At 45.0% G+C, this 27,199-nt stretch overlaps 1 protein-coding gene across 1 annotated transcript in view; it reads left to right on the top strand.

The window, feature by feature from the left end:
- LOC139370183 (slit homolog 1 protein-like) overlaps positions 1-27,199 on the top strand; it is a 126,238-nt gene that overhangs the window by 8,269 nt on the left and 90,770 nt on the right. Inside the window, exons 2-4 of the mRNA XM_071109520.1 lie at positions 11,757-11,828; positions 16,207-16,278; positions 16,447-16,518. Coding sequence (XP_070965621.1) covers positions 11,757-11,828; positions 16,207-16,278; positions 16,447-16,518 — 216 coding nt within the window. The remainder of the gene's footprint in view (positions 1-11,756; positions 11,829-16,206; positions 16,279-16,446; positions 16,519-27,199) is intronic.

The following is a 27,199-nucleotide window of genomic DNA, read 5'->3' as shown; positions in this document are numbered from 1 at the left end:
TCCCAGTGTGTCTACTGTGGGACTATCCCAGTGTGTCTACTGTGGAACTATCCCAGTGTGTCTACTGTGGGACTATCCCAGTGTGTCTACTGTGGAACTATCCCAGTGTGTCTACTGTGGAACTATCCCAGTGTGTCTACTGTGGGACTATCCCAGTGTGTCTACTGTGGAACTATCCCAGTGTGACTACTGTGGAACTATCCCAGTGTGACTATCCCAGTGTGTCTATCCCAGTGTGTCTACTGTGGGACTATCCCAGTGTGACTACTGTGGAACTATCCCAGTGTGTCTACTATAGGACTATCCCAGTGTGTCTGCTGTGGGTTTTTGGCCATTTTCTATAAAGTGGGACCATTTCTCTCTACCTTTTGTTAAGGACTACAGTATTATTAACAGAGAGTGTCTGCTCTAGCTAATGGGATTTCTTGTAGTGTGTGTGTGTGGACACCAGCTTATTGTCATGTCATTAAGAGGTCAAAGGTCATGGACCCCCACTCTGAGTCTCAGACTTGGACCCCTGTCCTTCTCCACTATGGGAAACTTAAATAAATCCCTCCGGTTTGTGTGTGTGTTCGGTATCAGAGAAGGGGATCTCTGTTCAGCTCCTGGAAGTTTAAACCCAAACAAATCTCTGCAAGGGTTGGAGCCACCGGCGGCGGTCACACACACCAGACGGAAAACACACACTGTGTGTGTGTGTGTGTATGTATGTATGTGTGTGTGTGTGTCTATGTTTCTGTAGTGACTCTGAGATGTCTTTGTGTCTTTTATTTACAGTGCCTTGCGAAAGTATTCGGCCCCCTTGAACTTTGCGACCTTTTGCCACATTTCAGGCTTCAAACATAAAGATATAAAACTGTATTTTTTTGTGAAGAATCAACAACAAGTGGGACACAATCATGAAGTGGAACGACATTTATTGGATATTTCAAACTTTTTTAACAAATCAAAAACTGAAAAATTGGGCGAGCAAAATTATTCAGCCCCTTTACTTTCAGTGCAGCAAACTCTCTCCAGAAGTTCAGTGAGGATCTCTGAATGATCCAATGTTGACCTAAATGACTAATGATGATAAATACAATGCACCTGTGTGTAATCAAGTCTCCGTATAAATGCACCTGCACTGTGATAGTCTCAGAGGTCCGTCAAAAGCGCAGAGAGCATCATGAAGAACAAGGAACACACCAGGCAGGTCTGAGATACTGTTGTGAAGAAGTTTAAAGCCGAATTTGGATACAAAAAGATTTCCCAAGCTTTAAACATCCCAAGGAGTACTGTGCAAGCGATTATATTGAAATGGAAGAAGTATCAGACCACTGCAAATCTACCAAGACCTGGCCGTCCCTCTAAACTTTCAGCTCATACAAGGAGAAGACTGATCAGAGATGCAGCCAAGAGGCCCATGATCACTCTGGATGAACTGCAGAGATCTACAGCTGAGGTGGGAGACTCTGTCCATAGGACAACAATCAGTCGTATATTGCACAAATCTGGCCATTATGGAAGAGTGGCAAGAAGAAAGCCATTTCTTAAAGATATCCATAAAAAGTGTTGTTTAAAGTTTGCCACAAGCCACCTGGGAGACACACCAAACATGTGGAAGAAGGTGCTCTGGTCAGATGAAACCAAAATTGAACTTTTTGGCAACAATGCAAGACGTTATGTTTGCCGTAAAAGCAACACAGCTCATCACCCTGAACACACCATACCCACTGTCAAACATGGTGGTGGCAGCATCATGGTTTGGGCCTGCTTTTCTTCAGCAGGGACAGGGAAGATGGTTAAAATTGATGGGAAGATGGATGGAGCCAAATACAGGACCATTCTGGAAGAAAACCTGATGGAGTCTGCAAAAGACCTGAGACTGGGACGGAGATTTGTCTTCCAACAAGACAATGATCCAAAACATAAAGCAAAATCTACAATGGAATGGTTCAAAAATAAACATATCCAGGTGTTAGAATGGCCAAGTCAAAGTCCAGACCTGAATCCAATCGAGAATCTGTGGAAAGAACTGAAAACTGCTGTTCACAAATGCTCTCCATCCAACCTCACTGAGCTCGAGCTGTTTTGCAAGGAGGAATGGGAAAAAAATTCAGTCTCTCGATGTGCAAAACTGATAGAGACATACCCCAAGCGACTTACAGCTGTAATCGCAGCAAAAGGTGGCGCTACAAAGTATTAACTTAAGGGGGCTGAATAATTTTGCACGCCCAATTGTTCAGTTTTTGATTTGTTAAAAAAGTTTGAAATATCCAATAAATGTCGTTCCACTTCATGATTGTGTCCCACTTGTTGTTGATTCTTCACAAAAAAATACAGTTTTATATCTTTATGTTTGAAGCCTGAAATGTGGCAAAAGGTTGCAAAGTTCAAGGGGGCCGAATACTTTCGCAAGGCACTGTATCTGTCTGTGTTTTTATGATGTATAGACACTTGGCTCTCTGTGTGTTCATACATGTGCATTTGTGTTTTTGAGTTTGGGTGTTCATTTAGGGGCTAGAAGTGATGTTAGTATGTGTTATTTGGTTTGGGTGTTCATTTAGGGGCCAGTAGTGATGTTAGTATGTGTTATTTGGTTTGGGTGTTCATTTAGGGGCTAGAAGTGATGTTAGTATGTGTTATCTTCTCTGGCTGCTGGCGGAGCTGCTAAACAGGTGTGACGGCCGAGGTTAACTATACAGCGGTAACTCTCCTCGCCACATTAGCTTCGCCCTCACGTGGGTGCTAGCAAGCATGCTAAGTAGTGCTACATATCAACAGCCGCTGTAAGCCAATCCAGTAGGGGGTGGAAGCTATAGTAAGCTTCGATTGGTCACTCGCGCCGCGATATCGCGGAGGAATTGTATAGAATTAAGCTTTCCCTAACTTTAGTCCCACTCCGTTCAGCTCCCTCAACCATGCTCACTTCACCAAACAGTACCCCGCCCACTCTGCTTCTCTCGCTTTCCTTCCATTCAAAATGAGTGGCTTCCGATGTTTTCACCGTGTGATGCCGCTGTATCGTCAACCCGGCCAAGAGTGGATTAGCGGTTAGCGTGCGGTGGCGGCTAGCAGGGGGTAAGAGAGATAAAGGGAAATAGATTAGACAGAGATGAGACGCCGTGGGGGGCTGATACCTCTGGCTCCACTCTGTCACATGACTTCTTAGACGCTCACTCCATCCCTGTGGTGTAAAGTACTTAAGTAAAAAGTACTACTTAAGTCGTTTTAATGGGTATCTGTACTTACTTTTACTTCATTACATTCCTAAAAAAAAAAAAATACTTTTTACTCCATACATTTTCCCTGACATCCAAAAGTACTTGTTATATTTTTTGTGCTTAGCAGGACAGGAAAATTGTCCAATTGTCACACTTATCAAGAGAACATCCCTGGTCATCCCTACTGCCTCTGATCTGGCGGACTCATTAAACACAGATGCTTCGTTTGTAAATTATATCTGAATGTTGGAGTGCCCCTGGCTATCCATTTAAAAAAACAAGAAAATGGACCCAGTAATTTGAAATTATTTAGACTTATACATTTTAGCAATTACATTTAATTTTGATACTTAAGTATATTTAAAACCAAATACTTTTAGAATTTTACTCAAGTTGTATTTTACTGGGTGACTTTTACTTTTTTACTTATTTTCTCATTTTATGTTAAAGTATCTTTACTTTTACTCAAGTATGACTGATCTCAATTTTGACTGTCTCTTGTAATCATCGTGTGTGTTTAGTCAGTGACTGTCTCCTGTAATCATCGTGTGTGTTTTAGTCAGTGACTGTCTCCTGTAATCATCGTGTGTGTTTAGTCAGTGACTGTCTCCTGTAATCATCGTGTGTGTTTTAGTCAGTGACTGTCTCCTGTAATCATCGTGTGTGTTTAGTCAGTGACTGTCTCCTGTAATCATCGTGTGTGTTTTAGTCAGTGACTGTCTCCTGTAATCATCGTGTGTGTTTAGTCAGTGACTGTCTCCTGTAATCATCGTGTGTGTTTAGTCAGTGACTGTCTCCTGTAATCATCGTGTGTGTTTAGTCAGTGACTGTCTCCTGTAATCATCGTGTGTGTTTAGTCAGTGACTGTCTCCTGTAATCATCGTGTGTGTTTAGTCAGTGACTGTCTCCTGTAATCATCGTGTGTGTTTAGTCAGTGTGCTAACAGCAGAATGATTATGCAGCTGCTCCATGTAGTTCCAGTGTATTTAGGAGCAGCTGTGACTTGCTGCATCTGACACACATCACAGACCATTGAAGGATAGACAACCACAGAGATAACACATTAACAGTTAGTTCATTGTGTTTATCTTGATGATGGTAATACACATGGACACACACACGCACCCACCCACCCACACACACACACACTGCAGAGGACCCATGTGTGGCCAATCAGTGCAGACAACTCGTTTTAATCCGCTAATCAATCTAGCATCTGGGCGCTCGTGAAACCGTATTTTAAAAATCCATCAGATATTGACTGAATAATAGCACATTTTACTGGCTCGGACAAATAATGGAGCTCAGGGATTTTAGTAGGAATTCAGGTATTCTATTTATTGTCAAATTTATTTTTGGGTTTGTTGTAGAATGCACAAAAATGTAAACACAACATGCAACAATTTCAAAGATTTTACTGAGTTCATATCAGGCCCTGATCTATGGATTTCACATCACTGGGAATACAGATATGCATTTGTTGGTCACAGATACCCTAAAAAAAGGGTAGGGGCGTGGATCAGAAAACCAGTCAGTGTCTGGTGTGACCACCTTTTGCCTCATGCAGTGCGACACATCTCCTTCACGTAGAGTTGATCAGGCTGTTGATTGTGGCCTGTGGAATGTTGTCCGACTCCTATTCAATGGCTGTGCGAAGTTGTTGGATTTTGGCTTGAACTGGAACACTCTGTCGTACACGTCCATCCAGAGCATCCCAAGCATGCTCAATGGGTGACGTCTGGTATGAAAGCCATGGAAGAACTGGGACATTGTGTATAGATCCTTGCGACATGGGGCCGTGCTGAAACATGAGGTGATGACGGCAGATGAATGGCACGACAATGGGCCTCAGGATCTCATCCCGGTATCTCTGTGAATTAAAATTGCCATCAATAAAATATAATTGTGCTTGTTCTCCGTAGCTTATGCCTGCCCATACCATAACCCCACCGCCCCCATGGGACACTCTGTTCACAACGCTGCATCGAACTGCAGTCGGGTCAAGACCTTGGTGAGGATGACGAGCTTGCCTGAGACAGATTCCAGTTCTCTGTTTTTTGGTAAATTCTTTCCAATGTATCCAGTAATTATCTTTTAGTTTTCTCATGATTTGGTTGGGTCTAATAGAGTTGCTGTCCTGGGGCTCTGTGGGGTGTGTTTGTGTTTGTGAACAGAACCCCAGGACCAGCTTGCTTAGGGGACTCTTCTCTAGGTTCATCTCTCGGTAGGTGATGGCTTTGTTATGGAAGGTTTGGGAATCTCTTCCTTTTAGGTGGTTGCCGAATTTAACAACTTTTTGTTAATTAGCGGGTATCGGACTAATTCTTCTCTGCATTATTTGGTGTTTTACGTTGTACACAGAGGATGTTTTTGCAGAAGTCTGCATGCATAGTCTCAATTTGATGTTTGTCACGTTTTGTGAATTCTTGGTTGGTAAGCGGACCCCAGACCTCACAACCATAAATGGCAATGGGTTCTATAACTGATTCAAGTATTTTTAGCCAGCTCCTAATTGGGATGTCAAATTATATGTTCCTTTTGATGGCATAGAAGGCCCTTCTTACCTTGTCTCTCAGATCGTCTCTCAGATCGTTCACAGCTTAGTGAAAGTTACCCGTGGCGCTGATGTTTAGGCCGAGGTACAGTAGGTATAGCTTTTTGTGTGCTCTTTGTCTTACTGAGATTTGCTTTCTGGGTCCAGGTCTGACAGAATCTGTGCAGAAGATCTAGGTGCTGCTGTAGGCCCTCCTTGGTTGGGAACAGATCTAGGTGCTGCTGTAGGCCCTCCTTGGTTGGGTACATATCTAGGTGCTGCTGTAGGCCCTCCTTGGTTGGGTACAGATCTAGGTGCTGCTGTAGGCCCTCCTTGGTTGGAAACAGATCTAGGTGCTGCTGTAGGCCCTCCTTGGTTGGGTACAGATCTAGGTGCTGCTGTAGGCCCTCCTTGGTTGGGTACAGATCTAGGTGCTGCTGTAGGCCGTCCTTGGTTGGGAACAGATCTAGGTGCTGCTGTAGGCCCTCCTTGGTTGGGAACAGATCTAGGTGCTGCTGTAGGCCCTCCTTGGTTGGGAACAGATCTAGGTGCTGCTGTAGGCCCTCCTTGGTTGGGTACAGATCTAGGTGCTGCTGTAGGCCCTCCTTGGTTGGGTACAGATCTAGGTGCTGCTGTAGGCCGTCCTTGGTTGGGAACAGATCTAGGTGCTGCTGTAGGCCCTCCTTGGTTGGGAACAGATCTAGGTGCTGCTGTAGGCCCTCCTTGGTTGGGAACAGATCTAGGTGCTGCTGTAGGCCCTCCTTGGTTGGGAACAGATCTAGGTGCTGCTGTAGGCCCTCCTTGGTTGGGTAAAGATCTAGGTGCTGCTGTAGGCCCTCCTTGGTTGGGTACAGATCTAGGTGCTGCTGTAGGCCCTCCTTGGTTGGGAACAGATCTAGGTGCTGCTGTAGGCCCTCCTTGGTTGGGTACAGATCTAGGTGCTGCTGTAGGCCCTCCTTGGTTGGGTACAGATCTAGGTGCTGCTGTAGGCCCTCCTTGGTTGGGAACAGATGTAAACAAAGACTCTGCTTATCCGACGCAGCACAAAACGCAGAAATAAAATATAAAACATTAATTACCTTTGACGAGCTTCTTTCTTGGCACTCCTATATGCCCCATAAACATCACTATTGGGTCTTTTTTTCGTTTAAATCGGTCCATATATACCCAAAATAGCTTTGTATGGAAGCTGTGTCATTCAGAAAAAAACATCGTTTTTAAACGCTGCGTAATTTTTTTAAATTAAAAAAGTTGACGATAAACTTTCACAAAACACTTCGAAATCCTTTTGTAATCCAACTTTAGGTATTAGTAAACGTTTATAATCTATCAAAATGATTACAGGGCGATGTATATTCAATAGCTCCTCGTTTGCAAATCAATGGCTGCCAATGTCTACATTAACAACATCCGGGTGAAGACTGGAAGAAACGGATGCCAGATAGATGGATTTTCCAACAATTAATTCAATTTAAAATGACGACAATGGCGACATCGTGTGGAATTTGTATGAATTGCATGCAGGTCGATATTAAATTTTGTCCTCTTTTAACAACTCGTGGAAGTGACTTATGGAAATTATTTTTAGCTTTCAGAGAGCAGTTTTTCTTGCGTTTTTCAATGAAACACGCAATCTGTTATAGTCACAGCCGTGATTTAACCAGTTTTAGAAACTTCAGAGTGTTTTCTATCCACACATACTAATCATATGCATATACTATATTCCTGGCATGAGTAGCAGGACGCTGAAAAGTTGCGCGATTTTTAACAGAATGTTCGAAAAAGGAGGGGGTAGAAGTAAGATTAACAAACTATAGTTTTGGCAAGTCGGTTAGGACATCTACTTTGTGCAAGACACAAGTCATTTTTCCAACAATTCTTTACAGACAGATTATTTCACTTATAATTTACTGTACCACAATTCCAGTGGGTCAGAAGTTTACACACACTAAGTTGATTGTGCTTTTAAACAGCTTGGAAAATTCCAGAAAATGAAGTCATGGCTTTAGAAGCTTCTGATCGGCTAATTGACATCATTTGAGTAAATTGGAGGTGTACCTGTGGATGTATTTCAAGCCCTACCTTCAAACTCAGTGCCTCTTTGCTTGACATCATGGGAAAATCAAAAGAAATCAGCCAAGACCTCAGAAAATAAATTGGAGACCTCCACAAGTCTGGTTCATCCATGGGAGCAATTTCCAAACACCTGAAGGTACCACGTTCATCTGCACAAACAATAGTATGCAAGTATAAACACCATGGGATCACGCGGCCGTCATACTGCTCAGGAAGGAGATGCGTTCTGTCTCCTAGAGATTAACGTACTTTGGTGCAAAAAGTGCAAATAAATCCCAGAACAACAGAAAGGACCTTGTGAAGATGCTGGAGGAAACATTTTAAATAGTATCTATATCCACAGTAAAACGAGTCCTATATCGACATAACCTTAAAGGCATCTCAGCAAGGAAGAAGAAGCCACTGTTCCAACACCGCCATGAAAAAAACAGACTACGGTTTGCAACTGCACATGGGGACAAAGATTGTACTTTTTGGAGAAATGTCCTCTGGTCTAAAGAAACAAAAATAGAACTGTTTGGCCATATTACCATCGTTATGTTTGGAGGAAAAAGGGCGAGGCTTGCAAGCCGAAGAACACCATCCCAACCGTGAAGCACGGCCCTGTGGAAAGAAATGTGTTTGTTTTATTGTCAATTTGAACTTCACATTTGTTGTTTGTGTACATTGATTTTATAATGCCATATGTCTCTCTCCATCTATCTATCTCTCTCTCTCTCTCTCCATCTCTCCCTCTCCCTCTCTCTCTCTCTCTCTCTCTCTCTCTCTTTTCATCTGTCTATCTTTTTCTCTCTCTCTGTGGCCTTTCCTTCCATAGCCCAGCTAATAAGGGGGAACTTGAGTGGAACTTGTGCTGCTTGACTGCCCACTGAAGCTGCTATTACGGAGTAATTTGCTGTGTGTGTGAGGGAGAGAGAGTGTGCAGGTGGCTGGACGGATGAATGTGTCAGTGTGTACTGTGTGTGTTGCGCTGTGTAAGTGTGTAAGACGCGTTCTGCTGTAACAAGCCTTTGTCTGGTGGAGTTTCTCTCTACTTCAGGCTTCCCTGACCCCTGACCTCTCCATGCTCCACAAAACCCAATTATCCACACCTCATCAGCACACAAGGTGTGTGTGTTCATCTCCCCTCCTATCCGTCATCTCGCTCTCTCTCGACGTCATTAGGACCTACTCGCTCTCTCTCTCTTTTTTTCCAGGACCCTGTTAGCTAAGACTCTTCTCCAAGCTTATACTCCAGTCACGTAACCTGGGAAAACACATCAGTGATTTCAGTTGTTGTAAATACAGCCTCCTTGTTTGTAACAGTGACACAATTACAAGTGTCTCTCTAGGGATGATGTAGGAGTTGCTCTCTGAGACACTAGGAAGAGAGCATTGTGTGTGTACTTATACAGTATATAGGTCAAACACAACCTTCTTCTGGTGCCCAGGTCCACTCACTGTCAGAGCAATTTCACACACATCATGAGAGGGATTATAGGCCCCCTGTAATTCCACATCTCTCTCTCTTTCTCTCAAACCGTTCAGCATTTTTCTCACTGCTCCATGGGTGAAGTCTGGGTCAAGATCACACACCAAAACCAGTGTCTCTCTTTCTCTTTCTCTTTCTTTCTCTCTCTCTCTCTCTCTCTCTCTCTCTCTCTCTCTCTCTCGCTCTCTCTCTCACACGTTATACTGCTCTTTGGGACAGACAAGGTAATCCTCTACCTCACTCTTTACTGTAGTACAGCAACCTGATACCGCGCACACACCGTCTTACAGGCTCTCACCACAGAGCCCTGTGGGAAAGGTGACATCATCTTCTCCTATCTGGCTGTCAATTAAACCAAAGACAATGAGGTCATATTGTAAAGCAGCGGTTCCCAAACTAGGGGCCGCGACTGATTTGAAAATGGAGTTGCGGAAGAATTTCCAACCCCCCCCAAAAAATAATTTTGGGGAAAAATTGAATTCCAAAAATCCCAAAATATAATAACCCTGTCTATACAACAAGCTCTCACAGCCCTGCCTGCAACCTGATCTCATAGTTTCACTTCAGACTTTGACTTAAACGGATGAACGTCGATTTTTCACCCATTACTTCAGAGTGGAGTTGGTTGCTTCGCTTCGAGTTCTTAGAAGACAATGCAGTATTTAGTTTTTTGATGTAATATTTCTTACATTGTTACCCCAGGAAATCTCACTCATATGGACATATTCTCATTCACCCCTTTAGGTTTTTGTGTATTAGGTAGGTGTTGGGGAATTGTTAGATTACTTGTTAGATATTACTGCACTGTCGGAACTAGAAGCATTTCGCTACACTCGCATTAACATCTGCTAACCGTGTGTGTGTGTGAGCAGTAAGATTTGATTTGATTTGGTTACAGGGTTAAAACACAAACAACTCAAATGGTTAAGTATCGACGTCCTTGGGACCTTTTCAAACATCCCAAATCGACCGCTCTTTCTTGTGACCAGCATGCTCACAGACTCACTGCAGAATCCCGACGTTTGTCCATAAACCCAACCTTTTGAAGGTTAAGTTTAGGCATTCATTCTGAATGGTTAAAGTAAGGGTTCAGGTTTTGGGTTAAAACAAAACTATAAAAAACAAGTGCCTTGTACAGGGATTGAATATTCAACCCTCTTGAGCTGGAGCTCGTGGCTTCCGCCCATCCGCCATCCCTGTCCACAATTCCCTAGCAAAACCCAAGCCTACTTGGTGGTGATAGAGCTCAGCGTTGCCCCTAGTGGCTGGGGTTTGAAGGCATCTCCTGACGTCCTGGGGACCTGGACGTACGTCGAATTTCAGTGGATGTTGAGCGACCTAGTTCATCAATAATCAAGGATGTTTGATAGCAAGCTAAGGTTCTCTTAGACTAAACGCTGCAGCTCACCATGAAGTAGAACAATGGTGAGAATAGCATTGTCTGGTTTAACCAGGATTCCCTGTGTTTTCTCACATTGGATTCCTCATACTCTCAGAAACTTTAGGTTGAGATCATGCTGTCAGGTTATTTGTGATGACATAGGCACAGATGCTTACCAATGACACATCTCATCCTACTGTGGCTCCCTATTCCCTATATAGTGCACTTCTTTTGACCAGAGCCCTAGTCAAAAGTGGTGCCATTTGGGACGCAAGCAGATTGTCCTCTGGAGAGGAGCTGTTAATTCCTGTTTTGTGCCAGTCAACCTGCTGTGGCTTAATAAAACCACCCTGCGATTGGTTGACCGCCTGCTGCATCCAATCAGCACCTCTGTGGGCTGCTGCTCTGAGGACACTGTGTGGGTGTTTGAAAGAGACGTTGTAGCCCAAGGCAAGACAACACCAACACATTTGCAGCTCCCCTGTCACACAGCACCTGTGTCTGTGTGTGTGAATGAGAGCGGGAGGGAAGGAGAGCGATTGAGACAGCTAGAAGGAGAGAGAGAGACTGACTTCTGTTGTGTATTCTGAACTGTCGCTGAAACCAGTCTGCTCTACCTGTAGCTAAGGCCAGTCCTAGATAAAGGAGATAGAGTGTAGTATTATTGTGTTTACAGTGCATTCGGATTGTATTCAGACCCCTTGACTTGTTCCACATTTTGTTACGTTCCAGCCTTATTCTATAATGGATTAAAACGTTTTTTCCCCCCATAATGACAAAGCAAAAACAGGTTTTTAGAAATGTTTACAAAGAAAATGAAATATCACATTTACATAAGTATTCAGCCCCTTTGCTCATTACTTTGTTGAAGCACCTTTGGCAGCGATTACAGCCTTAGGTCTTCCTGGGTATGACGCTACAAGCTTGGCACACCTGTATTTGGGGAGTTTTTGGGGAGTGCCACCACCATTCTTCACCGTAGGGATGGTGCCAGGTTTCCTTCCAACATGACGCTTGGCATTCAGGCCAAAGAGTTAAATCTTGACCAACATGTTTGCTAATATTCTGTGTGTTTTTTTTCCTCTCATCCAGTGATCTAAATGGGAACAACCTGACGACCATCAGCAAGACAGACTTCTCTGGCCTCAAACACCTCAGAGTTCTGTAAGTCCTGTCCCTCACTACACTACTATTCACCTCAGAGTTCTGTAAGTCCTGTCCCTCACTACACTACTATTCACCTCAGAGTTCTGTAAGTCCTGTCCCTCACTACACTACTATTCACCTCAGAGTTCTGTAAGTCCTGTCCCTCACTACACTACTATTCACCTCAGAGTTCTGTAAGTCCTGTCCCTCACTACACTACTATTCACCTCAGAGTTCTGTAAGTCCTGTCCCTCACTACACTACTATTCACCTCAGAGTTCTGTAAGTCCCGTCCCTCACTACACTACTATTCACCTCAGTGAGGTCTTACTACACTCAATATTACTATTACCAGGAGTTGGAACTGGTTCAAGGAACAGAACCGGGAAATAATGACATTTTTCAAGGAACGGAAACAGAACCGGGAACAAAAGTGATCTCTAGTGGTCCGGAACAGAACCATTATTTTAAAAGCATGAGAACCGGTTAATGACTTTCTTTTAGGTTGAGATAATGTTTTTGTCCCACATGAAACACAATCAAAGTGCCAATGCAAAGCAGTCCCTCTGTCGCTCAGAAACATCTCCTTCCAGTGTCTGCCTGCCGGTATGTTTTCTAGGCTTAAGGATACAGGTATCACATTACACATGGGCTTCATTAACTTCAACAGGGTAAGATGTGTTGTGTGAAAGTATTCAGACCCCTTGACTTTGTTACATTACAGCCTTATTCTAAAATTGATTTAAAAAAACTATATTCTCAGCAATCTGCACACCCCATAATGACACAGCAAAAACAGGTTACATTTTTTTTTATTGCTAATGGATAAAAAAATATATATATATTACATATACATAAGTATTCAGACCCTTTACTCAGTACTTTGTTGAAGCACCTTTGGCAGCGATTACAGCCTTGGGTATGACGCTACAAGCTTGGCACACCTGTATTTGGGGAGTTTCTCCCATTCTTCTCTGCAGATCCTCTCAAGCTCTGTCAGGTTGGATGGGGAGCGTCGCTGCACAGCTATTTTCAGGTCTCTCTAGAGATATTCGATCGGGTTCATGACTGTGCACTGGCTCGGCCGCACAAAGACATTCAGAGAATTGTCCTGAAGCCACTCCTGCATTGTCTTGTCTGTGTGCTTAAGGTCGTTGTCCTGTTGGAAGTCTGAGGTCTTGAGTGCTCTGGAGCAGGTTTTCATCAAAGATCTCTCTGTTCTTTGCTCTGTTCATCTTTCCCTCGATTCTGACTAGTCTTCCAGTCCCTGCTGCTGAAAAACATCCCCACAGCATGATGCTGCTACAGTACCGCAATGCTTCACCGTAGGGATGGTGCCAGGTTTCCTCCAGATGTGACGCTTGGCATTCAGGCCAAAGAGTTCAATCTTGGTTTCATCAAACCAGAGAATCTTGTTTCTCATGGTCTGAGAGTCTTTAGGTGCCTTTTGGAAAACTCCAAGTGGGCTGTCATGTGCCTTTTACTGAGGAGTGGCTTCTGTCTGGCCACTCTACCATAAAGGTCTGATTGGTGGAGGGCTCCAGAGATGGTTGTCCTTCTGTCTGACCACTCTACCATAAAGGTCTGATTGGTGGAGGGCTCCAGAGATGGTTGTCCTTCTGTCTGGCCACTCTACCATAAAGTCCTGATTGGTGGAGGGCTCCAGAGATGGTTGTCCTTCTGTCAGGCCACTCTACCATAAAGTCCTGATTGGTGGAGGGCTCCAGAGATGGTTGTCCTTCTGTCAGGCCACTCTACCATAAAGTCCTGATTGGTGGAGGGCTCCAGAGATGGTTGTCCTTCTGTCTGGCCAGTCTACCATAAAGGTCTGATTGGTGGAGGGCTCCAGAGATGGTTGTCCTTCTGTCTGGCCAGTCTACCATAAAGTCCTGATTGGTGGAGGGCTCCAGAGATGGTTGTCCTTCAGGCTGGCCACTCTACCATAAAGTCCTGATTGGTGGAGGGCTCCAGAGATGGTTGTCCTTCAGGCTGGCCACTCTACCATAAAGTCCTGATTGGTGGAGGGCTCCAGAGATGGTTGTCCTTCTGTCTGGCCACTCTACCATAAAGGCCTGATTGATGGAGGGCTCCAGAGATGGTTGTCCTTCAGGCTGTAACGTAACAAAATGTGAAGGTTCTGAATACTTTCTGGTGAAGTAATGACAGGTCTACTACTAATGTCCTAAACACATTATATACACATCCTATTGATTACTGCACTGTTGGGAAGGCCCAAGCAGGAAGGGCATTTCACTGTACTTGTGCACGTGACATTAAAAACTTGAAACATATCATGATGCCCAGTGCTACAAGCCAACCCCCCCCCCCCCCCCCCCCGTCTCTCGCTCCCCACCTGCAAAATGTCAGTTGGATCTTGTGGCTTACACTTGTGTGTCCATCAAGTACATAAAGTTTAAACAACTAGCTTTCCTGGTCCATAGAAAGCTGCTCTATCCACAGTGAAGTGATTACCACGGTGTAGTGATTACCACAGTGTAGTGATTACCACGGTGTAGTGATTACCATGGTGTAGTGATTACCACAGTGTAGTGATTACCAGGGTGTAGTGATTACCATGGTGTAGTGATTACCACGGTGTAGTGATTACCAGGGTGTAGTGATTACCAGGGTGTAGTGATTACCACGGTGAGGTGATTACCACGGTGAGGTGATTACCACAGTGAGGTGATTACCACAGTGAAGTGATTACCACAGTGAAGTGATTACCACAGTGAAGTGATTACCACAGTGAAGTGATTACCTCAGTGAAGTGATTACCTCAGTGAAGTGATTACCTCAGTGAAGTGATTACCACGGCGAAGTGATTACCACGGCGAAGTGATTTTATCACGGTGAAGTGATTACCACAGTGAAGTGATTACCACAGTGAAGTGATTACCACAGTGAAGTGATTTATCACGGTGAAGTGATTACCACAGTGAAGTGATTTATCACAGTGAAGTGATTACCACAGTGAAGTGATTATCACAGTGAAGTGATTTTATCACAGTGAAGTGATTTATCACAGTGAAGTGATTACCACAGTGGATTTGTTTAACTAATCTTGTATGTGTGTGTGTGTGTGTGTGTGTGTGTGTGATAGTGGGTTAAAACCCTCAATATGAAACTAATAGTTACTAATAACATCTCCTTGGGTTAGTTACCGTCCTGTCCCTGTGTCTGTCCCTGTGTCTGTCCCTGTGTCTGTCCCTGTGTCTGTCCAGACAGTTGTCAGACTGGATGCTGTCAGGGAGATGAAGTATGAAGTGTTGCCCCGTGTAGACAGCAGGTAGAAGTTGTCAGACTGGATGCTGTCAGGGAGATGAAGTGTTGCCCCGTGTAGACAGCAGGTAGAAGTTGTCAGACTGGATGCTGTCAGGGAGATGAAGTGTTGCCCCGTGTAGACAGCAGGTAGAAGTTGTCAGACTGGATGCTGTCAGGGAGATGAAGTGTTGCCCCGTGTAGACAGCAGGTAGAAGTTGTCAGACTGGATGCTGTCAGGGAGATGAAGTGTTGCCCCGTGTAGACAGCAGGTAGAAGTTGTCAGACTGGATGCTGTCAGGGAGATGAAGTGTTGCCCCGTGTAGACAGCAGGTAGAAGTTGTCAGACTGGATGCTGTCAGGGAGATGAAGTGTTGCCCCGTGTAGACAGCAGGTAGAAGTTGTCAGACTGGATGCTGTCAGGGAGATGAAGTGTTGCCCCGTGTAGACAGCAGGTAGAAGTTGTCAGACTGGATGCTGTCAGGGAGATGAAGTGTTGCCCCGTGTAGACAGCAGGTAGAAGTTGTCAGACTGGATGCTGTCAGGGAGATGAAGTGTTGCCCCGTGTAGACAGCAGGTAGAAGTTGTCAGACTGGATGCTGTCAGGGAGATGAAGTGTTGCCCCGTGTAGACAGCAGGTAGAAGTTGTCAGACTGGATGCTGTCAGGGAGATGAAGTGTTGCCCCGTGTAGACAGCAGGTAGAAGTTGTCAGACTGGATGCTGTCAGGGAGATGAAGTGTTGCCCCGTGTAGACAGCAGGTAGAAGTTGTCAGACTGGATGCTGTCAGGGAGATGAAGTGTTGCCCCGTGTAGACAGCAGGTAGAAGTTGTCAGACTGGATGCTGTCAGGGAGATGAAGTGTTGCCCCGTGTAGACAGCAGGTAGAAGTTGTCAGACTGGATGCTGTCAGGGAGATGAAGTGTTGCCCCGTGTAGACAGCAGGTAGAAGTGATATGTTACGTTAACATGTTGTTTTTTGGGCTGTGTTGAGATCCATAAAATATGGTCAATCATTAATTGCTCTTTTTTCTTCTACCTCTTTATCTTCCTCCATCCTTCCTCCCTCTCTCTCCCTCCATCCTTCCTCCCTCTCGCTTCCATCCATTCTCTCCATCCTTCTCTCATTCTCTTCAGTCACCTGATGGAGAACCAGATAAGCAACATTGAGAGAGGAGCATTTGATGATCTGAAGGAACTGGAGAGACTGTGAGTGTGCGCACACACACACACAGACACACACACACACACACACAGACACACACACAGACACACAGACACACACACAGAGAGAGAGAGACACAGACACACAGACAGACAGACACACAGACACAGAGAGAGAGTCTGGTTTCTAATGTGTTCTGTCCTTCTGAACAGTCGTCTGAACAGGAACCGTCTCACTCAGCTCCCTGAACTCCTGTTCCAGAAGAATGAGGCTCTGGCTCGACTGTGAGTACCCTATTTAACCACCCTATACACTACTCTACCACACTATACACTACTCTACCACCCTGTACACTATACACTACTCTACCACACTATACTTCCATCCCTGTCCAACTCCATATTGGTTCTCCTCTACATACAGTGAGCTGCCAAAGTATTGGGACAGTGACACGTTTCTTGTTGTTTTGGATTTGAAATGATACAATGACTTTTAGGTTAAATTGTAGACTGTCAGCTTTAATTTAAGGGTATTTTCATCCATATCGGGTGGACAGTTTGCGTACGTTGTCTCCCAATCTAGGGGACCAACAGTATTGGGACAAATTCACTTATATCTGTATTGAAGTAGTAAAAAGTGTAGTATTTGGTCTCATATTCACAGCAGGCAATGACTACATCAAGCTTGTGACTCTATAGACTTGTTGGATGCATTTGCTGTTTGTTTTGGTTGTTTCAGATTATTTTGTGTCCAATTAAAAATGAATGGTAAATAATGTATTGGGTCATTTTGGAGACAATGTTATGGTAAATGGGAATATAAGTTTCTAAAACCTTCTATATTAATGTGGATGCTACCATGGTTACGGATAATCCTGAATGAATCGTGAATCATGTTGAGTGAGAAAGTTACAGACACGCAAATATCCCCCCCCCCCCCGAATAAAAGGCTGACCTCCCCTGTTATTGTAATGGTGAGAGGTTAGCCTGTTATTGTAATGGTGAGAGGTTAGCCTGTTATTGTAATGGTGAGAGGTTAGCCTGTTATTGTAATGGTGAGAGGTTAGCCTGTTATTGTAATGGTGAGAGGTTAGCCTGTTATTGTAATGGTGAGAGGTTAGCCTGTTATTGTAATGGTGAGAGGTTAGCCTGTTATTGTAATGGTGAGAGGTTAGCCTGTTATTGTAATGGTGAGAGGTTAGCCTGTCTTGGAGGTGTGATATTTGGGCGTCTGTAACTTTCTCAGTATGGGACCAAATACTTAATACACATATAAGTGAATTTGTCCCAATACTTTTGGTCCCCTAAAATGAGGGGACTATGTACAAAAAGGGCTGTGATTTCTGAACGTTTACTTGGTATGGATAAAAAAATGCATATTTAACCTCATAGTCATTGTATCATTTCAAAGTGCTGGAGTACAGAGCCAAAACAACAACAACAACAACATGTGTTTTGGACCTTCACTCTATTACGTCTTACAGTTTTCCTATCCAGATGGTTTGCTGGCCAATGGTGGTATATTGCAGCATTTTGGGGCTAAGCAGTGTGTGTGTGTGTGTGCTGTGTGTGTGTGTGAACACAGCGAGTCTGGGTATGTGTTATGTGTGTGTGTGGTGAGGAGAAAGGGGGGTATTTGGGCTTCCGTGCTACTGCTTGGAGACACTAGGAGACAGATACACAAACACAGACGGAGAAAGAGAGAGAGAGAGAGAGAGAAAAGCAAACACAGAGTAACTCTTTAATTATCCGATTGATTGATCCCAGCATGACAGGTGTGTTGGTGTGGATGGATGGATGGATGGATTATGGGCTCTAACAGAGTTCAGAGAGAGAAGAAAGAGGGAGAGGGGGGTAGGGGAGAATGAGAGTAGATGTTGAAAGGGAGATTGAGAGAATGTGATAGAAAAATAGGTGGGTTAGAAAGAGAGAAAAGGGGATAGAGAAGGAGAGAGGGAAAGGTGTGTGTGTGTGTGTGTGGGGGGGGGGGGGCTTGTTTGTTTTTGTGCAATTTCACACTGTCGCTCCCATCAGGGAATCACCAGATGGACTTGGCATGTTCAATCAATCAGTAAACACACAACAGGGAGGGAGGGAGATGTTTCCGTGCTGTGTTGATGGACATCATAATGTCTCAGTCCCAGCAGACCTCTTCCTCTGAAACACGCCAGCACACAGGGAGGAAGAGGAGGAAGAGAGGAATACACACAACATGCTAACACACAGGGAGGAGGAGGAGGAGGAAGAGAGGAATACACACAACATGCTAACACACAGGGAGGAGGAGGAGAGGAATACACACAACATGCTAACACACAGGGAGGAGGAGGAGGAGAGGAATACACACAACATGCTAACACACAGGGAGGAGGAGGAGAAGGAAGAGAGGAATACACACAACATGCTAACACACAGGGAGGAGGAGGAGGAGAGGAATACACACAACATGCTAACACACAGGGAGGAGGAGGAGGAGAGGAATACACACAACATGCTAACACACAGGGAGGAGGAGGAGGAGGAGGAATACACACAACATGCTAACACACAGGGAGGAGGAGGAGGAGGAGGAATACACACAACATGCTAACACACAGGGAGGAGGAGGAGGAGAGGAATACACACAACATGCTAACACACAGGGAGGAGGAGGAGGAGAGGAATACACACAACATGCTAACACACAGGGAGGAGGAGGAGGAGAGGAATACACACAACATGCTAACACACAGGGAGGAGGAGGAGAGGAATACACACAACATGCTAACACACAGGGAGGAGGAGGAGGAGGAGAGGAATACACACAACATGCTAACACACAGGGAGGAGGAGGAGAGGAATACACACAACATGCTAACACACAGGGAGGAGGAGGAGAGGAATACACACAACATGCTAACACACAGGGAGGAGGAGGAGGAGGAGAGGAATACACACAACATGCTAACACACAGGGAGGAGGAGGAGGAGGAGGAGGAGAGGAATACACACAACATGCTAACACACAAAGAGGAAGAGAGGAATACACACAACATGCTAACACACAGGGAGAAGGAAGAGAGGAATACACACAACATGCTAACACACAGGGAGGAGGAGGAGGAGGAGGAGAGGAATACACACAACATGCTAACACACAAAGAGGAAGAGAGGAATACACACAACATGCTAACACACAGGGAGGAGGAGGAGGAGGAGAGGAATACACACAACATGCTAACACACAAAGAGGAAGAGAGGAATACACACAACATGCTAACACACAGGGAGGAGGAGGAGGAGGAGAGGAATACACACAACATGCTAACACACGAAGAGGAAGAGAGGAATACACACAACATGCTAACACACAGGGAGGAAGAGGAAGAGAGGAATACACACAACATGCTAACACACAGGGAGGAGGAGGAGGAGAGGAATACACACAACATGCTAACACACAGGGAGGAGGAGGAGGAGAGGAATACACACAACATGCTAACACACAGGGAGGAGGAGGGGGAAGAGCGGAGGAAGAGGAATAGAGGAATTCACACAACATGCTAACACACAGGGGAGCTGTCTGTGGTGTCTTTAATGGGTTCTCTGTATGTATCCTCCTAATTCTCCCTCTTTTCCCCCCTCTTCATTTCTGCCTGATTCACTCCCTCCATCTCTCTGCTTCACTCCCTCCACCTTTCTGCTTCACCCCCTCCATCTTTCTGCTTCACTCCCTCCATGCATCTCCCTCACTTATATTCTTCTTCCATCTCCTTCCTTCTCCCTCCATCGTTCTCTCTGCCTCTCCTTTTTCTCTCTCCATCCCCTCTCCCTGTTGTTTTCTCTCTCTGTGTGTATCCTGTCTTTTGTGTGTGTCTGTGTTGTGGTAGCTCCACACCCAGAGCCAGTCTTTGTCTGTTGGATACCCAGAGGGAAGGGCCCTCCCTGGTTTCCTTTCCCCGGAATAGGCCCTCACCCCTGGGGCTAACCAGGGATTACTGAGGCACAGGTGGAGCTGTGTGTGTGTGTGTGTGTGTACCTTGACCTTGACGTGAACCCAACCCTTAGTCCACTTGTTCCTGTCTCACCCGACCCCCTCTTCCCCCATCACTCTCACTCACACATGCACACACCCACACCCGCCAGTGTGTTATTGCTGAGTAGGGTGGAAGCTTCTATAAAACATGCACTGGGGAAACCCCATAGTACGGAGGAAAAAAAACTACGATTTTCAATAACGTACTTTCATGTTGTGTTGTTTCAGTAAACATTAGTTTGTTTTTCGTTACTTTTCGATTTTGGGGGGGAGTAAAAATGTATTCCCATTCATATTCCAATTTTGCTAAACCCCTAAACCTTAACCCTAACCACAAACCCCTAAACCTTAACCCTAACCACAAACCCCTAAACCTTAACCCTAACCTCAAACCCCTAAACCTTAACCCTTTTACTTTTCAGGACATGCAAAATGTCCCGACTTTCCTATCTTCTCAGGACATTCTGGTGACCTGTCAGGACATTCTGGTGACCTGTCAGGACATTCTGGTGTCTTCTCAGGACATTCTGGTGTCTTCTCAGGACATTCTGGTGACCTGTCAGGACATTCTGGTGACCTGTCAGGACATTCTGGTGTCTTCTCAGGACATTCTGGTGTCTTCTCAGGACATTCTGGTGACCTGTCAGGACATTCTGGTGACCTGTCAGGACATTCTGGTGTCTTGTTAGGACATTCTGGTGTCTTGTCAGGACATTCTGGTGTCTTGTCAGGACATTCTGGTGTCTTGTTAGGACATTCTGGTGTCTTGTCAGGACATTCTGGTGTCTTGTTAGGACATTCTGGTGTCTTGTCAGGACATTGTGGTGACTTGTCAGGACATTCTGGTAACTCGATCACTGCCTCATTGCCTGCATCCGTAATGGGTCCGCGGTCAAACGACCACCCGTCATCACTGTCAAAAGCTCCCTAAAACACATCAGCGAGCAGGCCTTTCTAATCTACCTGGCCCGGGTATCCTGGAAGGATATTGACCACATCCCGTAAGTAGAGGATGCCCGGTTATTCTTTAAAAGTGTTTTCCTCACCATCTTAAATAAGTATGCCCCATTCAAATTTTTTTTAACTAAGAACAGATATAGCCCTTGGTTCATTCCAGACCCGACTGCCCTTGACCAGCACAAAAACATCCAGTGGCGTTCTGCATTAGCATCGAATAGCCCCCGCGATATGCAGCTTTTCATAGAAGTTAGGAACCAATATACACAGTCAGTTAGGAAAGCAAAGGCTAGCTTTTTCAAACAGAAATTTGCATCCTGCAGCACAAACTCCAAAAAGTTCTGGGACACTGTAAAGTCCATGGAGAATAAGAGCACCTCCTCCCAGCTGCCCACTGCAGTGAGGCTAGGAAACACTGTCACCACCGATAAATCTACGATAATTGAGAATTTCAAAAAGCATTTTTCCACGGCTGGCCATGCTTTCCACCTGGCTAACCCTACCCCGGCCAACAGCTCTGCACCCACCGCAGCAACTTTCCCAAGCCTCCACCCCCGCTTCTCCTTCACCCAAATCCAGAAAGCTGATGTTCTGAAAGAGCTGCAAAATCTGGACCCCTACAAATCAGCTGGGCTAGACAATCTGGACCCTCTCTTTCTAAAATGTTCCACCGCCATTGTTGCAACCCCTACTACTAGCCTGTTCAACCTCTCTTTAGCATTGTCTGAGATCCCGAAAGATTAGAAAGCTGCCGCTCTTCTAAGGGGGAGACACTCTAGACCCAAACTGTTACAGACCTCTATCTATCCCACCTTGCCTTTCTAAAGTCTTCGAAAGCCAAGATAACAAACAGATCACCGACCATTTCGAATCGCATCCGTACCTTCTCTGCCATGCAACCTGGTTTCCCGAGCTGGTCATGGGTGCACCTCAACCACGCTCAAAGTCCTAAAGGATATCATAACCGCCATCGATGAAAGACAGTACTGTGCAGCTGTCTTTATCGAACTGGCAAAGGCTTTCGACTCTGGCAAATACTGCATTCTTATCGGCAGACTCAACAGCCTTGGTTTCTCAAATGACTACCTCGCCTGTTTCACCAACTACTTCTCAGATAGAGTTCAGTGTGTCAAATCGGAGGGCATGTTGTCCGGACCTCTGGCAGTCTCTATGGGGGTGCCTCAGGGTTCAATTCTTGGAACGACTCTCTTCTCTGTATGCATCAATGATGTCGCTCTTGCTGCTGGTGAGTCTCTGACCTCTACGCAGACAACACCAGTCTGTGTACTTCTGTCCCTTTTTTGGACACTGTGTTAACTAACCTCCAGACGAGCTTCAATGCCATACAGCTCTCCTTCCGTGGCCTTCAACTGCTCTTCGATGCTAGTAAAACTAAATGCATGCTCTTCAATAGATCGCTGTCCGCCCGACTAGCATCACTACTCTGAACGGTTCTGACTTAGAACATGTGGACAACTACAAATACCTAGGTGTCTGGTTAGACTGCAAACTCCCCTTCTAGACTCACATTAAGCATCTCCAATCCAAAATTTAATCTAGAATCGGCTTGCTATTTCGCAAAAAAAGCCTCCTTCACTCATGCTGCTAAACATACCCTCGTAAAACTGACTATCCTACCGATCCTTGACTTCGGCGATGTTATTTATAAATAGCCTCCAACACTCTACTTAGCAAATTGGAAGTAGTCTATCACAGTGCCATCGTTTTGTCACCAAAGCCCCATACACTACCCACCATTGTGACCTGTATGCTCTCGTTGGCTGGCCCTCGCTTCATATTTGTCGCCAAATCCACTGGCTCCAGGTCATCTATAAGTATTTGCTTGGTGAAGCCCTACCGTATCTCAGCTCACTGGTCACCATAGCAACACCCACCCATAGCACGCCCTCCAGCAGGTATATTTCACTGGTCATCCCCAAAGCCAACTCCTCCTTTGGCCGCCTTTCCTTCCAGTTCTCTGCTGCCAATGACTGGAACGAAATGCAAACATCACTGAAGCTGGAGACTTATATCTCCCTCACGAACTTTAAGCATCAGCTATCAGAGCAGCTTACTGATCACTGCACCTGTACACAGCCCATCTGTAAATAGCCCACCCAACTACCTCATCCCCATATTGTCATTTATTTTTGCTCTTTTGCACCTCAGTATCTCTACTTGCACATCATCATCTGCACATCTATCACTCCAGTGTTAATGCTATATTGTAATTATTTTGCCACCATGGCCTATTTATTGCCTTACCTCCCTAATCTTACTACATTTGCACACACTGTATATTGAATTTTCTATTGTGTTATTGACTCTACATTTATTTTTCCCCATGTGTAACTCTGTGTTGTTGTTTGTGTCGCACTGCTTGGCCTTATCTTGGCCAGGTCGTTCTCAACTCTACCTAGTTAAATATAGTTGAAATAAAAAATGTAAAAATTAAATTCTGGTCCTGACAAGATAGGAAAACAAGTCCACAAACAGCATTGTATCTGTTAACTCTCCTCACATTATGCTAACGGTACGGTAGCTACTGTGGCGTTCTCCTGTCGAACGGTAACGGCACGTCTCTCCCGGTGCTGTTCAACGGTTGAAGTGGTGATGAACAGGAGCGCCAGCCGGTCATGACAGCTGTCTTAATTAGCGTTTAGGGAGGCACCGGAGCGTGAAGATACTGTTTACCCGTATAATTTACTGTGATTGAGTAGGTAATGGGCCTTGTGTGTGTCGGTGGGAGTTTGTTTGTGGTAATGAGGTGTGTGTGTGTGTGGGGGGGGGGGGGAAGAGGCAACATCAAAACAGTCATTACCCAGAGATGCTCATTAAGAAGAGGAGGTTCGTTAAGCCGGGCAGTTCTTTAAGGAAGAGAGAACAGACTCGGCTGTTGTCTTCAGAAGAGACTCACTATCCACTCCCCTCTCATACAGTATTATTAGTTTCACTTTTAACGTCACAAGTACAGTGAAATACCTTTTAATGCTCAGCTCTAACGCCAACTATGCAGTAATCAATAACAATGTAATACTGAGAAATACAAGGTAGAACAAAAGCCCACAGATATAAAAAGAACTAAGAGCACGATCAAGTAAGTAAGAATACTATATACAGGGCCAGTACCATATTATAATGTACAGGGATACTGGATCTATAGAGGTAGATATGTATAGGGGGTAACATACTATATACAGGGTCAGAACCATATTATAATGTACAGGGATACTGGATCTATAGAGGTAGATATGTATAGGGGGTAACATACTATATACAGGGTCAGTACCATATTATAATGTACAGGGATACTGGATCTATAGAGGTAGATATGTATAGGGGTAAACATACTATATACAGGGCCAGTACCATATTATAATGTACAGGGATACTGGATCTATAGAGGTAGATATGTATAGGGGTAAACATACTATAAACAGGGTCAGTTCCAGTACCATATTATAATGTACAGGGATACTGGATCTATAGAGGTAGATATGTATAGGGGCAAATTATGAAATCAGTGTGTGTGTTGGAGTGTCAGTGTGCTTGAGTGTGTAGAGTCCTGTGAGTGTGCATAAAATTACAATTAAATACAAGAATACAAATAAGTAAAATACAAGAGTCAACTCAGATAGTCTGGTAGCCATGATGTTAGATATTCAGCAGTCTTATGGCTTGGAGGTAGAAGCTGTTCAGGGTCCTGTTGGTTCCAGACTTGGTGCATCGGTACGGCTTGCCGTGTGGGAGCAGAGAGAACAGTCTATGTCTTGGATTGCTGGAGTCTTTAACAATTTCCCGGGCCTTCCTTTCACACTGCCTGATATAGAGGTCCTGGATGGCAGGGACCTGGGCCCCTGTGATGTACTGGGCTGTATTAGACACTATATAGGAAATAAGGCCCTGTTCTAAAGTAGTGTGCTGTATAGGGAATAGGGCCTTTTCTAAAGTAGTGCACTATATAGGGAATTTGGAACACATGCAGAGTCATTGAGAACACTAGATCATTATGACACGCCACTGTCCAGCTACAGACATGTCTAGAAGCACAGAGACATGGTATTGTAGGTGGGACAAAATCACTACACACAATACTGCTACACTGATACCATCACATGCGTCTCTGTCTCTACACGCGTCTCTGTCTCTACAGGCATCTCAATTCAATTGAATAGACTTTAGAGACATAGAACATAAAGAGCTTACACCTCTCTACATGTCTCTTGCTGGACAGTCTAGATGATGCTCCAGCTCTCTGAAACACTGTCCTGACTGTCTGGATGATGATCCAGCTCTCTGAAACACTGTCCTGACAGTCTGGATGAGGATCCAGCTCTCTGAAACACTGTCCTGACAGTCTGGATGAGGATCCAGCTCTCTGAAACACTGTCCTGACAGTCTGGGGGAGACCAACATGGAAATGTCAACAGAACACTCAACTGTCACATTGACAGTGACACACCCAGTGTGTTCTTCTGAGTTGGAGTGTGAAACATATAATGATCTAGCTCTTTGAATGTCTCTCTGCGTCTCAAATGGCACCCCAGTCCCTTTATAGTGCACTATAGTACCCATAGGCCCTGAGCAAAAGCAGTGCACTACGAAGGGTATAGGGTAACATTTAGGATGTGAACGCCTGGTGTGACGTTCTGCTGACTAGTGGAATGGTCCTGGGCTTTGTAATGGGATTCTGCTGGGCTGGACAGAGAGATCTGTTCTCAAACTACTGGGTTAGAAGAGCAGGCAGGGTTCAACCATCCATCGCACGCGCACACACCTACGCACACGCACACACACACACCAAATGAACATTGAGAATTTGGACAACATGAGGAAGTCCCCTGGTTGATAATAGTGTATTGAATATCTCTGTGTTTTTGTTAGTGTGGGTGAGTAGAGCTGTGGGTTGCAGCAAAAATAGCACCCTATTCCCTATATAGTGTACTAGTTTTGAGGAGGGCCCATGGGGCTCTGGTAAAAGAAGTGCACTATATTGGGAATAGCCATGATCATTCCCTTCTATCTGAACCCTGTCCATGTTATTACACAGCCTTTACTCACTCTGGTTCAAGGGTCATCCAGGGGAGACTTCTGGAACCTCCTGTTATGTCCTTCCAGAGTAAACAGACAGACAGACAGAGACAGGCAGACAGGCGAAGCTGTGTTGGCCTGGGGAGTTGAGGATTGAAAGAACGGGGGAAAACAAGTGAAAAGCCCCTCAGATGTAATGGTTCAGTGTTATTTGGCTGGAAGACGAAGGGAGAGACGAAGAGGGTGAGAGTGATGAGTCCAGTTGGAAAATGGACACGTTTCCTTTTCTAGTGTAAATATTTCTGGGTTTGGTGTTCTGGTTTGGGCCGGAAGGGAAAGGCAAGAAGAGAGAGAGAGAGATTAAACACTCACACTATTTATCTCTCTCTCACACACTGTTTATCACTCTCAAACACTATTTATCTCTCTCTCACACACACTTTTTTTTCACTCACACACTCCCAGACTGACCCCATGTATCAGAGGACGTGTTTTGTGTAATGTGTGGACAGACATCCCAAAGCCAACTTCTCATATCCTTCAGCAAACACAATATCAACCAGACAATACCAGACAAATATTAGAGAAAAAGACAGCAAAGAGATTCCAGACAGACTCAGCTTGCTCTCGCCCTCTCTCTCGCTCTCTCTCTTTCTCTCTCTGTCTCTGTCTCTCTCTCTCTCTCTCTCTGTCTCTGTCTCGTGCTCTCCCTCTTTCTCTCTCTCTTTCTCTCTCTTTTTCTCTTTCTCATCTCTCATCTCTCTTGTGGATTCTCCATTCACCCCACCCCCTCCTTCTCTTTCCCGTTCTCCTCTCTCCCCTCTGGGGTTTTCAATTACCAGTTCTGGTTTTGGGGTGTCTGTGTCATTTGCAGAGAAACTAAGGAAGACAGAGGGAGGGGAAAAGAGGGATGAGACACACCCACACCAGAGACTGCACAGGAGAGGGAGGGAGGGAGGAAGG

Source organism: Oncorhynchus clarkii, chromosome 17, assembly GCF_045791955.1.
Source record: "Oncorhynchus clarkii lewisi isolate Uvic-CL-2024 chromosome 17, UVic_Ocla_1.0, whole genome shotgun sequence".
Lineage (NCBI taxonomy): Eukaryota > Metazoa > Chordata > Actinopteri > Salmoniformes > Salmonidae > Oncorhynchus > Oncorhynchus clarkii.
This window is presented reverse-complemented; position numbering and strand designations above follow the sequence as displayed.